Source organism: Camarhynchus parvulus, chromosome 11, assembly GCF_901933205.1.
Source record: "Camarhynchus parvulus chromosome 11, STF_HiC, whole genome shotgun sequence".
In the NCBI taxonomy this organism is placed as follows: Eukaryota; Metazoa; Chordata; class Aves; order Passeriformes; family Thraupidae; genus Camarhynchus; species Camarhynchus parvulus.
In genome coordinates, this window is record NC_044581.1 from 19,288,270 (window position 1) to 19,304,573 (window position 16,304).

Sequence of the window (16,304 nt, forward strand, 5' to 3'; positions counted from 1 at the left end):
TACTGGAGTACCAAGCGCTGCCATCAAACTGCTGAGCACAACCTATGTTTATAGAAAGTGTATCTCTTATTTTCCAGATAACTCATGGCAAAGAAGGCAACATTGCAATGGTGTGTGTGTTGGGACCCAGGCATTCCTCTGGCTGCCCTGGGTGATTCCAGACCCTGGCAGGGGGCTCAGAGACCTTGGCATGGAGTCACAAACACCTGTGCCTTTGATTTTAGCCCATGGAAACAATTCCCAACTTTGTGTGAGGAGTTACAAGCCACGAGAGTTTGAGTAGAGTGTTAGTGAATTTGTCACAGGATGAAAAAGTAGAATTTTGGGGATTTAGAATGGGGGTTCAGAAGCCAAGATGGAGGAATCTGGGTGTGTCCTGTCCTTCTTCTCCTTCTTCTTGTCCTCCACCTTCTGCTGTGATGGTGACACTTCTGGATTGGTTTAGAGTAGGAACACACTGTCTAACATAGGTGATGGGTATGGGAAAATTATTGTAAATAAAGCACACGTAGTTCTCAGTATAAAAAGCCAACACCACCCCAAGGGCAGGGACTGTGCCACAACCTGACCTGCTGGACAGATCCCAGTGGGTCAGAGAAAGAATGGAACAGATCAGAGAAAATAAACAACCTTGGAAAGCAGAACCGACGAATCTCGGCTTCTTCTTTGGTCGCGGAGCTGGGAAAAAGAGACTTTGTGACACCTCAGGAGCCATTTCAAGCACAGAAACCTGAGATATATGTACCAAAATACCCAACAGGATTTCTCAACAGGTTCTTATTTTTCCATGTGGTCCAGGACTAGAGACATCCTTTACAAAAATTCAAATTAATTCTTAATGAGTTCTTCTACTGTCAATGTCTGCCAAAGACAACAGTTTAGTGAATGCCACAGAAGCACAGGCTGGGTTTTAGCATTAAATCTCAAAGTACTTAGAGCAAAACTTGTTCTTTAGCTGTCAGACTGCCAGGACAGTCTTTCAGCAGAGCCTGCTGGGCTGTTCATACTGAGAACTGGTAATGACTCCTGTATTGCAGGTGCACAAATAAAACCTCCTTCAAAGATACTGCATTTCCTACCACAATGAAGTAGTAATTAAAAAGAAATCATGTTTTACACAGGTCTAAAGAGCCCTCCACATCTCGCTAATCTAAGGTGAGATAATTAAAACCAGACACATGATTTGGAAGTGTGGACACTTACTGCTAAATGTCCTCCAGCTTTGCACACACCAGCTTCTACAACTTGTGATGTCTGAAAGTGAAACTGTATTAGCAGTCTGAAACTGTCACAGGAATGTAAAGATTTTAACTAAAAGTTATCTCGGTGTATTTGTGAAGTCCAGTGTGCAAAATCCACTTCTAAAATGAAGCTTACAACTTATTTTTAGTAGTGAGAAACCAGTTAAAAAGAGGTTGAAAAAAGATTTTAATGGAAAATTGTACCTATGCAATGACTCAACAATTAAGAAACCAATTTTTATTGTATTTTTGTAGTTGCCTGTAAGCATAATATTTTTGAAAGAGCAAAGAAACATTTCCTCAAGAGAATTTAAGTGATTTTATTTTGCTCACAGTTTTATGCAAATTGTAACATCACCACTCACATACAAAATTAGTTGAGTAGATCAGAACAGCAATGATTTCCTCACCAGGCAATCATGACCGAGCAGACAAACATTGATTCACCACTTCCAGCAGGTGAGAGTTTTCCAAAGCAGCTGCCACCCGTTCCTTATCAGCGAGCTGTTTGTTAACTGCAGGAAAAGCCCACAGCAAACATCAGGACAGAGGCAGTGGGTGTGCTCAGGCTGAGTGAGCACAGCTCAGTGGTGCTGCAGGGCTGGGGATGCCCAGGGCACCCAGGCTCTGCCTCTGCCACAGCAGCTGGGCAGGAGCTGCTCCTCAGGCGGGACACAAGAAATCCCCATTTCCTCCCCTTTTCCAAGTGCTCAGGCACATAATCAGTGACTGACTGAGAGCACAGCCCGAGGAGATGTTTAAAGAACACTGCAGCCCAGTCCCAGCGACACTCCGTGTTCCTGCTGTGGAACATCCCCCAGAATCTGGCACAGAAAGTCCCAGACACGGAGCAGATGCTCTGCAGCTGTGGGAACCTCTCTCCTCGCTAATTTTCAAGATTCGAACAAATATGAAGACCACACAAGTGAGGACTAAAAGCCTTACCTGCGTGCTCAGAGGCATGTGTTCCTGGCGTTATGTGAACATCCAGCTGAAAGAGCAGCACACAAGAAACGGGACGAGTTCAACAAAACACTGGCAGATTAAGTTCAAACTAATAAAAATGAAATAGTAACAAAAAGCAGGGAGAACGGACAGACTTGCCACTACTCTGTATAATGGAATAAAATAAAAGTATAAAATTGCAGAGTATTCTGCATTTGCAGGTGTCTAAGCTGCACCAGACAAGGGTGAGAGCTGCCCTCCTGCCTGCCACAGAGCGTGCAGTGACTGCCCTCAGAACCCCCCGGCCCACGACAACAGCCCCAGAACTGTGTGCTGGTATTTCACCCACTGCCCCCTCTGCTTCCTGCAGCGTCCCTCACACAAAAATGAAAAAAGCTCTAGTTATTTTTCACTGCAAGCTGGTTTTTTTCCCCTTTTTTTTTTTTTTTTTTAATTTTTCCAAACACAGCCCCCTTCTTTTGCTTTGATCCCCACCTTGAACCTCTCGGGGAGCGAGCGGAGCAGTTTGACCTTGATGGAGAGGCCGATGAGGGTGGCCATGCTGCAGTGAGGGATGGTGGGCGTGAACTCCACCGACACCGTGCTCTGGGCATCGTCCACCTGCGGGGACAGCGCTGCTCACACCCACAGCACCCCGGCCGGGAGGGCACCGCGCAGGTGCCAGGGCTACCTTGAGGTGCTACTGTACATATAGTTACACACTGCAAAATACTGTGAATATATTTAAATAGGATAACATATTATATATCGTTAATATGTAAATATTATGTTAAATAAGTATAATATAATATTATACATATTACATTACAATATAGTTATGAAAATTATAACTATTTTAAATATATTTCAATATAATATTTTAAATGTTATATCATATATTATTTAGTATATATAATGTAATGGAATTAATGTATATGATTTAATATATATTGAGTAGTTTTATTATCTTATACATTATTATATTTATTATTATACTTAATATCAATTATCAAATAAATGTATTAATTATTATGTATTATTTAATATCTAATGAATACTGTGTTATATATTATTAAATATTAGCATATTTAGATAGTATTTTATTCAATTATTATTTTAAACATTATATATTTAAATATTATATTATATTGTATTATAATTATTACATTTATAACTATCCTAAATATATTTAAATATTATTTATTTAAATATTATATTATATATTGTTTAATATATATAATGTAATATAATTAATATATATTATTTAAAATATATTGGATAGTTTTAATATATTATACATTATTATATTTATTATTATACTTAATATCAATTATCAAACAATATGTATTAATTATTACGTATTATTTAATATCTAATAAATATTGTGTTATATATTATTAAATATTATAATATTTAAATATACTATTATTTGTTTAATTATTATTTAAACATTCTATATTTGAATATAATATAATATAATATAATATAATATAATATAATATAATATAATATAATATAATATAATATAATATAATATAATATAATATTATATAATATAAATTATCGGACGGCTGGGGCAGCACATCCCGGCGGGATCTCACTTTCACTCGCATTTGCTCGACGACGTTCAGCTCCTCCAGGGTGAGCGGGTGCTCGGGGTCATTGATGGAGCGGATGAGATGTGCGCGTTAAGGAAAGCGGCCCTGCCCGCCCTGCCCGGCCCTGCCCGGCCCTGCCCTGTCCTGCCCTGCCCGGCCCTGCCCGGCCCTGCCCGGCCCTGCCCTGCCCGGCCCTGCCCGGCCCTGCCCGCCGCTCCCGCAGGATATCGAAGATCTCCCGGTCGTCGATGGCGTCGGGCAGCTCATCGTCCTCCTCGCGGGCGGTCACGGGGCGCTCCCCGGAGCGGCGGTAGATGAGCGGGTTCGCGTTCTCCAGCGGAGCCGCGCCCGGGCCCGAGGCCACCATGGCGGCACCGGCACCGGAACCAGCCCGGAGCGGGATGGGCGCCGGACCGCGCGGGGCGGGAGCGGGGCGGGAGCGGGGCGGGAGCGGGGCGGGAGCGGGGCGGGAGCGGGGCGGGAGCGGGGCGGGCCCGGGGCGGGAAGGGCTCGGGGCGGGGCGGGCCCGGCTGCTCGGGCGCGTTCCCGGGGCTCTTGCGCTTTCCCGGAGCCCGGCTCGGCCGCAGCACCGGGCTGGAAGCGAATAGAGTCGGCGGCCCAGGCTCCGCGCTGGGCCCGGCGCTGCCGAGGATGCTCCGATGCAATTGTTTATCTCATCTGTTCCCTGCTCTGAGAAGTCAAACAAAAGAACCCCGCGCAAATTTAAACTGGAGGGGTAGAGTGTGGCGATGACATACTTTGGTTTCATACACCCCTCTAAAAGGAGATTAAGGCAAGAATTAACTATTTTGATTCGGTTTTCTTCTCTTTTTATTGTTACTTTCTAGTTATTTGTAATCTAGCCCCCGTTTTTGGTGGGCGGGGGGAGGGGACGAGTTAGGGGGTTTTATTGCTTTGTTTTGCTTGTCGTGATGTTTTGGTGCTATTTTTGTTGTTTCAAGGGGGTTTTAAAGAACTTTATAGCATTTTAGCTCTGTGTTCAGACTTGCCCTGTGTTCTCTGCCGGTGGCGCTGACAGCCGGTGAATGAGCGGCGATCGGCGCCGGGCGCTGCCGGGACCGCCTGAGGCCCTCCCGCCTTGCGGGGCGGCGGCGCCGGGGCTGCTGTGTCCGTGACCGGGGGCTGCTGTGTCGCTAATCAGGGGCTGTGTCGGTGACCGGGGGCTGTGTCGCTGGTCAGGGGCTGTATCGATAATCGGGCCTGTATCGGTAGTCGGGTCTGTGTCACTAATCAGGGGCTGTATCGACAATCAGGGTCTGTATCAATAATCAGGGTCTGTATCGATAATCAGGGTCTGTATCTCTGATCGGGGCTGTATCGCTGGTCAGGGGCTGTATCGATAACCAAGGGCTGTATCAATAATCAGGGGCTGTATCAATAATTAGGGGCTGTATCGCTGATCAGGGTCTGTATCGATAGTCGGGGCTGTATCGCTGATCAGGGGCTGTATTACTAATCAGGGACTGCATCGCTGATCAGGGGCTGTATCTCTGATCGGGGCTGTATCGATAATCAGGGGCTGTGTCGCTAATTGGGGCTGTATTGATAATCAAGGGCTGTATCGCTGATCAGGATCTGTATCGATAACCAGGGGCTGTGTCGCTGATCGGGGCTGTATCGATAACCAGGGGCTGTATCTGTGATCGGGGCTGTATCAATAATCAGGAGCTGTATCAATAATCAGGGGCTGTATCGCTGATCAGGAGCTGTATCGCTGATCGTGTCCGTATCGCTAACCAGGGGCTGTATTGCTTTCGTGTTTGTTTTTGGCACTCTGGAGGCACTGGCTGCCAGTCACGCCGCAGTTCAGCCGCGCTCCGTGCCCCGGGTGCCCTCGCCGGGACCTTTGTCCTCTCCTGTTCCGCATAAAAGCGGGGAGAGTCCCCGGAGCCCGGCCGGGGTGACAATGGCTCCTCCGAGCCCGATCGCGTCGCTCTACGCCTGGTTTGGGTTTGTAGCGCTCCTCGTGTGCGAGGCAGAAGGTGAGGCCCGCGACCTGTTGGCGTTGGCGTTGGCGTTGTTGTTGCTGGTGGGGAAGCCACTGCATCAAGTTCCAATGATTTTTACAAAGGCGGTAAATCTCTTTTGCTTTGATTACCAATCTGCAAAAATGCTTTCATGATGCAAAAATTACTGGTTTAGTGAGAGGAAACTTCTTCAGATGATTTAATGAAAATAAAGCTTTCTGTCTTTTTTAAAAGGTAGAAAGCAGCAACATTTCTGAATTCTCTAAACAATATTTTTAAGATTTTGTTGAATGATAAATTTAGGAAGTGTCAATGGGTTTGCTGTTTGCTCTGAAATTTGCTCTTGCAAGGTGACAAAATCCTGCCCTACCTGGCTCCAGGTGACACTGGCATGAGGGTTTGGTAGGGGGTGTCACTCCACCAAAGCAAAATGAAGACTGAACAAAATTGAAAGGAATAACCTGAAATGTTCTAAATTAAACAATCAGTTAAAAATACTTAATGGAAAAGTCTGTGTGATAATTATGAAGATGCAATTTAATTTATTTTTTTCTTACCTTTTGTGTTACCTAGGACAGAGCGGTGCTGGGCCAGAAGTGACCATTGCACTCGGACGGCTCAAAGGAACACAGACAAACGTGAAGGGGACAGACAAGCTTGTAAATGTTTTCCTTGGAATTCCTTTTGCAAAAGCCCCTCTTGGATCCTTGAGGTTTTCTCCACCTGAACCACCTGAACCCTGGACTGGTGTGAGAGATGCAACTTCTTACCCACCACTGTGAGAGCTGTTCGTTTGTAGGCAGAGCCTGCCCGTGCTGGTCAGAGCTGTGTGTACTGGGGTGCAGAGGCCTGAGTTGATATTTGGTGGTGGATACACTGCCAGTACTGGAGGAGTGTTTCTAGTACACGTGTGGAGATGTGCTTTTACAGGCTGCACCTCTCACTGATTATAGATAAGAGAAAATTCAAGCACCCTGTGGGGATTCAGCTGGGTGCAAAAGAAGTTTTCTCTACTGTTGTTACCTTGATGCTATTTCAGGTTTAGTACTAATAATTGTGGTTTGTTTTTTTTTTTTTTTTGTGAAGCTGTCCTCAAGATCTGTCCCTGTTGAAAACAGCTGAAAAAAACTTTAAAGAAAAGCACCTTGCATTCCAGACTTCTGAGGACTGTTTGTATCTCAGTGTTTACAGCCCTGCTGGCTCAAGCAAGAAGGACAAGTTACCTGTATGTAAACCATTGAACAAACTTGTGTTTTATAAAGCTTGCAAGTAATGATTGCTCCTGCTTTTGGAAATGTGATGCTGCACGAGCAGAAATAATATTAGCATGTAAAATTCCAAGTCCACCAATCTGAAATTCAGCAGCCATCGTGCTTCAGTGATTTGGTGTTCCTAATTCTCTGATGTTGTTTTCCTTTTCCAAGTGAAATCTGCAAACCAGTGCATAAAGGTGTGTCTCACCCTTTTGTTTCCAAGGTAATGGTGTGGATCCATGGAGGCAATTTCATATTTGGTGGTTCTGCTCGGTATGATGGCTCTGCACTGTCAGCCTATGAGAATGTTGTGGTGGTGTTAATTCAGTACAGACTGGGACTCCTTGGATACTTCAAGTAAGAACACCTATTGCGCTTTGTAAAAAGTACTTGCTGTCATGTTGAAAGCATGGATAGTTCTGATTGCTAAATGTGCTGAGCTTCTATATCAGCTTCCCACTGTTAGAGTGGTTTAAATGTACATAATTTACCAACATCAGGACTTCAGAACACTGAGAAATGCTGTACATTCCATCTGCATGGTCATCTGATGGCAGCCTGCTATCAGATCATAGCTGGGCTTATTTGGTGCTGGACAGGATGTTTGTTCTGGCCTTCGCTTCCATCCTCTGCTGTGTAAAGCAAAAACTCAGGCAGAGTAAAGGCCAGGGGTGTACCTGAGCAGGGGTGAGCAGAGAATGGAGGCAGGGGCTGAGGCGTGACCGTGAGGGGCTCTGGGTCACTTTGCACCAAGCACAGAGTGCTGGGATGGCCCTGCTGTGCCACTGTCACTGTGCCACTGTCACTGTGCCACTGTCACTGTGCTGAGCAGTGCTCTGTGCTTTCTGAGAGGGCTCTGCTGTGCCACTGTCACTGTGCCACTGCTCTGTGCTTTCTGAGGTGGCTCTGCTGTGCCACTGTCACTGTGCCACTGTCACTGTGCCACTGCTCTGTGCTTTCTGAGGTAGCTCTGCTGTGCCACTGTCACTGTGCCACTGTCACTGTGCTGAGCAGTGCTCTGTGCTTTCCTTCCAGCACTGGTGACGAGCACGCCCCTGGGAACTGGGCGTACCTGGACCAGGTCGCTGCCCTGCGGTGGGTGCAAGGAAACATCGAGCACTTTGGTGGAGACCCAGCTTCTGTCACTCTCTTTGGGATATCTGCAGGATCTTGCTCTGTTTTTGCACATGTAGGTATATAGTACATAAAAATAAAAGTCTTCAAAAGCTTAATCTGGTTTTTGCCAGTAAGTTTAACAGCTCATTGGGCTAAATCTGGAGATTTAGCAAATAAAGATGTATAATTCCCAACTGAATCCAGGAGTTAATAGACTATAACTAGCATAAAGTTGTAAGGTAAGGATGTTAATGTAGAATAAATACTTTTTTTCTTCCCTTCTTGGCAGGTGTTATCTCCTTTATCCAAGGGTCTCTTTCATAAAGCAATATCAGAGAGTGGAATTATAATTCCCCCCAGTAAAGATTTACGTCTTTCAACAGATCTTGAGGTAAGCTCATTTTTTTTTATTTTAAAGTTTTTATAGCCTAAAATAGGCTTCTTCTATGGATAGAAGGATACTAAATATCTATATAGGCTATGTAAAGGATATATATGGATATCTAAATGATACTTCTATGTGATAATTTGTTTAAAAGAGAAAAGGGGAAAATGTCATTGGATACCATGCAACAAAGTTGATCCAGTTTATTGTTGCAGCACACCTGTTGAATTTTGGTCTGTTTGGTGTTAGAAATAGATTGGACAGCTGTATGATTGTAACAGCTGTGGGCTGGCAAAGGCATTTCAGTCACACACATGCCAAGCTAGGCAAATGTCCATTTTATACCCACTGTACTTGATACAGTAACTCTGGCATTTATTATGGAAAGTTTGACAAGAATCCAGAAGAAGAATTCAGCTTTTTATTGACCTACAGTCTTTTAGGGAGGGCCTTTATGTAAAGTAAATTAATTAAATTTAAAACAACAACAAAAAAAAAACCCAAACTTAAAATAAAATCACTTTCTATAAGTGTGTCTTTTAATATCTTTTCCTGTAATGGCAGACAGTAATAATGTAAATGTTTCTGAATTTTCTTTCCTTATTTGGTTTAAGCTACAAGCTTGTATTATCTCTACAGCAAAGTTTGAAAAAACAGTGAATGGAAATACAGCAAGAAAGAGAGAAGTACACCAGAATGATTTCACTTTGTGATCAAACTGTAGCATTTCCAGTAAAACAAAATACTCTAAGATCTATCAAGCTCACTTAAATCTGCCACGAAGAAGCTCTTAACAGCAGCATGTATAATGATTTTATAACAGTGCTTGTTGATAATTTTCAGAAAATTGCCAGTATCTTCAAGTGTGATACAAGCAGCTCCCTCTCCCTGCTGGACTGCTTGAGGAAGCAGGAAGCAGAGCACATAGTCCTTAACAGCAAGGTAGGTGAGACTTTATGGCAACAGTACTTTTTAATGGCTCGCTTGCAAAACTTTAGCTCAGCTTCTGATCAGAGTTCATTCATGCTCGGTTCCAAAGTTGATTTTTCTTATCTTTTGTCAAAATACTCTGTAAATGTTGAAGCAATTTCACACATCAATTCTTTCTGGAAGTTTGGCAGTGTCACAGCACCTGTGAAGTTGTGAGCAAGGCCTGAGCATCCCTGTGTTTTAATGTCAGAAGAGCCCAGGATCAGGAACCCATTACATTCCTCTACACCTTGACCCAGCCAGGCCTGCATTTTACACTCTGGTGCCAAACTGAATTTATGTTACCGTGGCTGTAGATACTTGAAATTCTTAAAGCCCTTTTTTGCATTTTGGATATTCAGTGTGGACATCTTACATGATTTGAAGGAAAAATTGGAAATACTATTAATAACTAATTAGATCTTTTTTTTTTTCCTCTTCCTTCAGGAAATCTCATTTCTACCCTTAGTTTTGGATGGAGTGTTTCTTCATAAGCCACCTGAGGAGATATTGGCTGGAAAAGAATTCAATGCAGTCCCATTCATGATAGGAGTCACCAACAATGAATTTGGCTGGAACATTAGATTGGTGATTTAATGTCTATTCTTTATTTTTATTGTGTTTTTAATGTTTGTGTTAATTCCTAGGAGAAGTCTTTGCAGTGATGGAAATACATACGAGGTAAACATTGCTTGCATCATGGCTCTGCAGTGACTCAGAACCCCTGGGTCACAGAGGGTGAGACAGGGCTCATCCTGCAAGTTAAACTGCATGGACACATCAGTTTTGTACAGTGCTTTCTTATCCTACAGTTTTAATCCCTCATCCAGGCAGGGAGAGGAAAAACAATGCAACAATCAAGGACTTATTCCTGAAAGACAAGTGAAGCCAATCCTTTCCCCACAAGGCTCAGTAGTCAGGGTTGATACACAGTGTGCTTAAAAATGTGCCACTGATCACCTCAACCAGCTTCCCCTTGGTATCATAACCTGCAGAAAGAGCTTTCATCTGAAAATCTCATCTGGGGCAGAGTGAGGGCACAATGCAGGTGCCCAGCCCATTCTCCTTTCTCATGGGAACTCAATGAGTGCCTCCAAAACATGAGCAAATGCTCTCAGTGCACAAAAACTGCAGGAGATGGATTTTTGTCCTCTCCTTTCTTGTCCCTTTCTTTTATTTCCTAAATATTTCCTTTGTGTAGTAGCAAGCATTTGTTCTGAATCTATGAAGCAGCTGTTGCTGGTTGTAAGTCCCAGAAGAACAATGCAAGGTGAAATCTGTTTGAATTTATTTTGCAGACAGAAGAGTTGTTTTATGTAATGCTGTAAAAGAGGAAGAACACTGCATTAGTCTTATTTCAAAGGGCTCAAACAATTGGACTAGAGACAGACTGCCAGTGACTTTTAAGATCTCCCCCAAGAGAATGACAATAAGCCTGTGAGACAGAAGCAGCTTTTTGCTTCACCTCTGCCCTCATGTTTTCTAGTCTTACAAGTTTCTTAACATTGATTTAAGGATAAGCTATGTATTAGGAGTGGTTTATGTAGAAACCTTCACCAAGACAACGTTTACTGCAGCAAATACAAGCTTTTCAAGACAGCTGCTGCATTGTGCTGCACTTTTGCATATGATATGATGCTTTAAAAATAAACACCAGTAGTAAGAATTAATGGAATAAAGTAGTTTCAATGTTTAAAATAATGGAGACATTGAATGGTATGCTAATAACATTGGTTTTTTTTCTCTGTACAGACATCAAAAATGAAAAGTTTGAGGGAAATAGGAGATAGAAAATCAATTGCCTCAACTGTAGAGGTTTTTCTACCAATGATTGTAAGTACTGCTGCACTAATCTAATTTGAGATGTGAATTTTCTTTTTCATGTATGTAACAGATTTGGGTCTCACTGCTTGAGTCATAGTGTTACTGAGGGCTGAGGCCATGGTAGGCTCTGGGGAGAATCCCAGCAAAGTTGACAGGACCAGGGTGTATGGAATTACTCAGAAATAGGATTGAGCCAGACCTGGGATTTGGGGAAATGCCTTTTTCATTCTAGACCTCAAAGAATACTTTTATCTTACATATTTGTGGGATTAATGTAATAGCTTCCCTAATGTTAAGGTATCTCATGGCTAATCTCCTGCTTAGGGAGTTTCAAGGTGTATTTTTCAGTATGTTTACATTAAATGTAGCTTTTAAAGTAGTTACTTTGCACTCCTAGTTTTGAGGCGCATCTCTCAAGCAGCAAATTCTAACCCTGAAAATTTACACTGTTTGGAGATCCCATTGGCCTTGTCCTCTTGTCTAATGGTCCATAAATCTTTCAAGGACTGAGAATTTACTTTTGTCATTCCCATCTCTCTTCTCCTGATGAAAACAGAAGCTGAAGATATTGTCAGGAGAAATTGCTGGATCTACACTTATTCCTGTAGAGTTTTAACCCATATAAATCTGGTGCAAATTTGACCTAAGGTGTATGGTTTGTTAGGTATTTTTTTGCCCACAAAAAGCATGAATAGGTTTTGTTTCCTATCAACATGGGTGCTGTCCTGGACATTTGTGCCTTTGGAGATTCTGTGAAGTTTAAAAGATGGCAAATTTAGGTGTTAATTCAGACAGTGATTGTCTGTTTGTTTCTTGTCTCTTAGGATGTACCCTCAGATTTTCTGCCCATGATCTTAGATGAATATCTGGGAGACACAGAGGACCCTGCAGAGCTTCGGGATGGATTCCTGGACCTGCTGGGGGACATGGCAATTGTCATGCCAGCCATTAAAGCACTGAATTATCACAGGGGTAAGCTGATCAACAGCAGTGGGACACTCAAACCCCCTACTGCAGGCTGGATCAAATGATGCAGACACAAATCCTGTCATATGTAGGCAGCCCTTCTTGAGATTCCCCCTGGGAGCAATGATACAGATCTGCAGGGTTGTGTCCCTTATCTCTGTGTAAGTGTGCTCATAATCACAATATATTGAGAGCAGGGCATGATAACACAGCTAAATATTTGCTAACTGAAGTATACAGGCTTAAAAATTAAAACAAATCAAAGCACCTTTGTCCTTTGGCCCATGGCTGCTTGGGAAGTCAGCAGCTCTGTGGTCTGTAAATTTTCTGATGTGTAGGTGTAGACAAGTCATGCCAAGATACTCAAAAGTGGAAAATTTTTGATATTTTGTTTTCTGTATGTTATCTTAGAGTGGATCTTCCAATCATTTTTTTGTGTGTAAACTGAGCTCTTAAGTTTGCATTAAAAGTAAAAGTACATATTTGAATGTAACAATTACACTAGAAAATGCCCAGTATAAAGCTCTTTTTAAAGCAGTATTTTAAACAGCTGATGACAGCTGAAGTTTGTGTATCTCTTCTGTAACTCCCTGTACGTTATGTTTTGCAGAGTCTGGAGCTCCTACCTACTTCTTCGAGTTCCAGCACCGGGCCAGTGCGTTCAGGGACAGCAAACCTGACTATGTGAAGGCTGACCACGGGGATGAAGTTGGCTTTGTCTTTGGGGGACCATTTCTGGCTGGGGACATCCAGCTCTGCAGTAAGGAACTGACACCACTCACTCCTGAATGAGTCCTGTAGCCCTGGCATTTTTCTATTCAGTGTTCTATTAATTTCCATCAGATTGAAGTGCATATATTGGCAGTGAGACCAAGCCATAACCCTTTCTCCTGGCAGAATTGGTTTTATGCATTTAACCATCTTCTCCAGCTTCTCTCCTTTAAAGTTTGCTTGGTTTGAAGCACAGTCAGTTCCACATCTTGTCAGCAATTCAGCAAATAGGATATTTGCTAGAAAATTCACTGTCATTGTCCCAGCACTGTGATGAATTTGCCAAATGGCTTTGGCTGAAAATGAAATTGAAGGAAAGGTCAATTAAACTTGCAGTGTGCTTGGGAAGCAGGAAATCCAGGATCTCTTCTTTTCCTGAGGAGTTTAGGCCAGTGTCTCCTCCTTGGAGGAAATCCCATGGGCTGTCAGGCTCCAGAGAATGGGGGACTTGGCTTCTTTTGCAGGAAGTGATTCCAGCCATGTTCAGAGCAAGGCTTGGAATTCCAGTGTTTCATTTTCTGTGTGAAGATCCAATGGTTAGGTCTGTTTTGCCTCACAATTCAATTAATACTTGAGCATTTATTCAAATGGAACCAGTCCACTGAGGGAGGATTAAGGGTGTACTCCCAAAATTTCCATGGGATTCTGGAAGTTCCCTCTGTCTGAATCCCACATTGTTATATTCCCAATGAATCTGCCAATCACTGAACAGTTAAGAAACATGATGCCACTTCCTAATGAACATTATTAATCCAGCAATATCCTTTAATTACATATGCCAAAGACAGTAGGACTCAGCATGAAGTATTTTCTTTCCTGTGAAACAGATTAGGAATAGTTCTTATTTTGACAGAGACACAAAAATTCTGCTTATTTTAAGTGAATTCACTATTTTTTTTCTGCTTTTATTTTTGTGATTTGCACAGTAGTTCATAGTCTGATCAAATATGTAGGTCAAAGTCTACAAAAATGAAAGTATTTCCTTTTACTTCATTGAACTTTGGAGCAATCCAGCTATGTTGTAGCAATCCAGCTATGTTGTAAAGCCCTTTGTTAATCTGTCACCAGAGCCTTTTCCTTTTTTTTTTACTTACATACCTTTGGCACTAGGAAATACTGAACAGCTCTTTTCCTCTTTGCCTGAATTTATCAAGGGCTTTAAAATACCAAACATTTTTCTATGTGTATTGAGATGCATTTATAATTAAAAACACACAGGAACTGAAATAATTCTCACCTAGTGATACAATGAGCTTATGTTATGTGTAACTATATTTAAAGAAATACTCCTGAAGTGCTGAGAAATGGAGTGGCACCATCTTGTGTGAGAATGGAGAAATCTTTGCCTAGTCATGCTCTGAATAATAGGGAGAATTTCAGTCCCACAAAACTAGAATGGGATCCAGGAAACACAGCCATGTGGCCCATTCCTGGAGTCATACTGGGATGCAGGACACATGGGTTTTTTTTGATTCTGCTCTGATTTCCTGGAAGGTTACAGGCGCATCACCTTATTTCCTGGTTCCCAAATTCCCAGATTTCTACAGAAGGGTAATGATGCTGGAGTCATTCATGAGGAGTGCTGAAATGCCCTGATGCTTGCTGTAGGAGTGATGTTGGCCAGGGGTGTTGCAATTGCCACAGTGCAATTGCCAATTGCCAGCATATTCACAGAGGGAAATGCTGCTGCTGTAGGAGCCACGTCCTGATTTCTGCCACACAGAGTAGCTATTCTGTATTTTGTCTTTCAGGTGAAGTTACAGAGGAAGAGAAGAACCTCAGCAGAACTCTAATGAAGTACTGGGCTAACTTTGCTCGAAATGGGTAAGAATCATGAAATTCATGACAGACATTGCTGCTTTGCACTGACTTCATGGGGAATTGGCTGATTTATTGATTCAGTCTTAATTCGTGTGATTGAATTCCCCTGTGACTGAAAAGGGCACTCACTCTTCTTTCCTCTTGCTTACAGAAATCCTAATGGAGAAGGTCTGGTTGAATGGCCATCTTACAACCTAAATGAAGAATACTTGCAGATAAATCTACAACAAAAGAAAGACAGAAAGTTGAAAGAAAAGAAGGTAGAATTCTGGAAAAAAGTGACCCTTGAAAAGACAAATAGCAAAAGCACGCAAAACAAGAAGTTTAAAGTAGAGTTATAGTTTACATGCACATAATATGCAAAATATTGGGATATTAAAACATGCACATAATATGCAAAATATTGGGATATTAAAAAACTAATTGAAGTATATTTGAGGATAAAATTGCATTTCCCTCACCTTTTCTTCACAATTGTCATACCTGCAATTATTCACTGTAATAATTCCAGTTGATCCTCACTTGTCAAATACAGCTACCAAATTTCCCCAATGCTCATGTTTTTCTGTCACTCCCCCATGACTGAAGACAGAATGTAGCAGCAATGTTGTTTTAATAAAGGGAAATCAATGAAGACCCAGTTTGAGTAAGACTCTCTTGATGCCAAGTTTATTGGTGGTACAGAAGCTTTGGTGTGGTGTAGATACAGAAGTGTCCTCTGTGGAAAGAAGACGAAACTACAGAAATGTTCTGCTTTGTTGGTTTTACAACTGAGACAGGATAGTTCTGACTGCTGTGGTACTTAACCTGTAACAATAGTGCTGGAATTAAGACTTCTCCCAAATGTTAGAAAAGGAGAAAAATTCTCCAGTAACCACAATTCTCTGCTTTTAAATTTAGTTGGAGCTCCCCTACAAGGATTAACATTTCTGTCTTTTCCCCAGTGCTTCTCTGTGTGCTCCAGGCTGTCCCCTGTGCCACTGTCCCTGTTTGCACTGGCTCACAGCCTCACTGCCAGCACTGGGTTTGTCCCAGGGCCACTCCAGGGTGCCTTGGCTGCCAAGAACAAGACTTGCACTCTTCATGGCAGAGTTGTCACTCACTTCTCTGCCATGTCTTTGTCTGCTGTACCTGGCTCCTAGGCTGCTCCGGCTATCCCATTTCACCAAAGGGATGTAGCCATGATATTTTCTGAAAAATCCTTTCCTTGTGATTTTTTCTCCTGATAAGCTGAGAGGCCTCAGGAACAAAATGTTAACAATTATTATCTGCAGCTGTGGAATGCAACAGGTGGATCTGTGATTGGTCTTGTGTGGGTGTTTCTAATTAATGGCCAATCACAGACAGTCAGACTGTCTCAGTCAGTCACAAGCCTTTGTTATCATTCCTTTTCTATTCTTAGCTAGACTTTTCATGAAATCCTTTCT

The 16,304-nt window shown here is 42.4% G+C and overlaps 2 protein-coding genes across 3 annotated transcripts; one reads left to right on the forward strand and one right to left on the reverse strand.

Annotated features, from left to right (window-relative positions):
* Nucleotides 1–1,536: 1,536 nt before the first annotated feature.
* CIAO2B (cytosolic iron-sulfur assembly component 2B) lies at nt 1,537–4,328 on the reverse strand. Its single transcript, XM_030956167.1, has 5 exons — nt 4,013–4,328; nt 3,788–3,867; nt 2,682–2,807; nt 2,187–2,232; nt 1,537–1,756 (listed from the first exon to the last, which is right to left on the reverse strand). Exons 1-5 carry the CDS (start codon nt 4,149–4,151, stop codon nt 1,659–1,661), a joined length of 489 nt encoding a protein of 162 aa, XP_030812027.1. The 5' UTR covers nt 4,152–4,328; the 3' UTR covers nt 1,537–1,658.
* Nucleotides 4,329–6,390: 2,062 nt separating this feature from the next.
* Nucleotides 6,391–15,688, forward strand: CES2 (carboxylesterase 2). Of its 2 annotated transcripts, none has more exons than XM_030956165.1 (12): nt 6,391–6,550; nt 6,870–6,997; nt 7,249–7,382; nt 8,061–8,214; nt 8,431–8,532; nt 9,370–9,468; nt 9,943–10,083; nt 11,248–11,328; nt 12,144–12,291; nt 12,896–13,045; nt 14,808–14,880; nt 15,029–15,688. In XM_030956165.1, exons 1-12 carry the CDS (start codon nt 6,529–6,531, stop codon nt 15,216–15,218), a joined length of 1,422 nt encoding a protein of 473 aa, XP_030812025.1. In that variant the 5' UTR covers nt 6,391–6,528; the 3' UTR covers nt 15,219–15,688. The 2 variants fall into 2 exon arrangements, with proteins under 2 accessions (XP_030812025.1, XP_030812026.1); XM_030956166.1 differs by having other exon boundaries at nt 6,392–6,519; nt 6,859–6,997; nt 15,029–15,687.
* Nucleotides 15,689–16,304: the final 616 nt, after the last annotated feature.

Coding starts and splice junctions, on each gene's coding strand:
- CES2 (XM_030956165.1), top strand. CDS start 6,529: ATGCAACTTCTTACCCACCACT. Junction 8,215..8,430: donor CTTGCTCTGTTTTTGCACAT/GTAGGTATATAG, acceptor CCTTCTTGGCAG/GTGTTATCTCCTTTATCCAA. Junction 13,046..14,807: donor TGGGGACATCCAGCTCTGCA/GTAAGGAACTGA, acceptor TTTGTCTTTCAG/GTGAAGTTACAGAGGAAGAG.
- CIAO2B (XM_030956167.1), bottom strand. CDS start 4,151: ATGGTGGCCTCGGGCCCGGGCGCGGCTCCGCTGGAGAACGCGAACCCG. Junction 3,868..4,012: donor CGACGACCGGGAGATCTTCG/ATATCCTGCGGG, acceptor CTTAACGCGCAC/ATCTCATCCGCTCCATCAAT. Junction 2,808..3,787: donor TCGAGCAAATGCGAGTGAAA/GTGAGATCCCGC, acceptor CTGTCCCCGCAG/GTGGACGATGCCCAGAGCAC.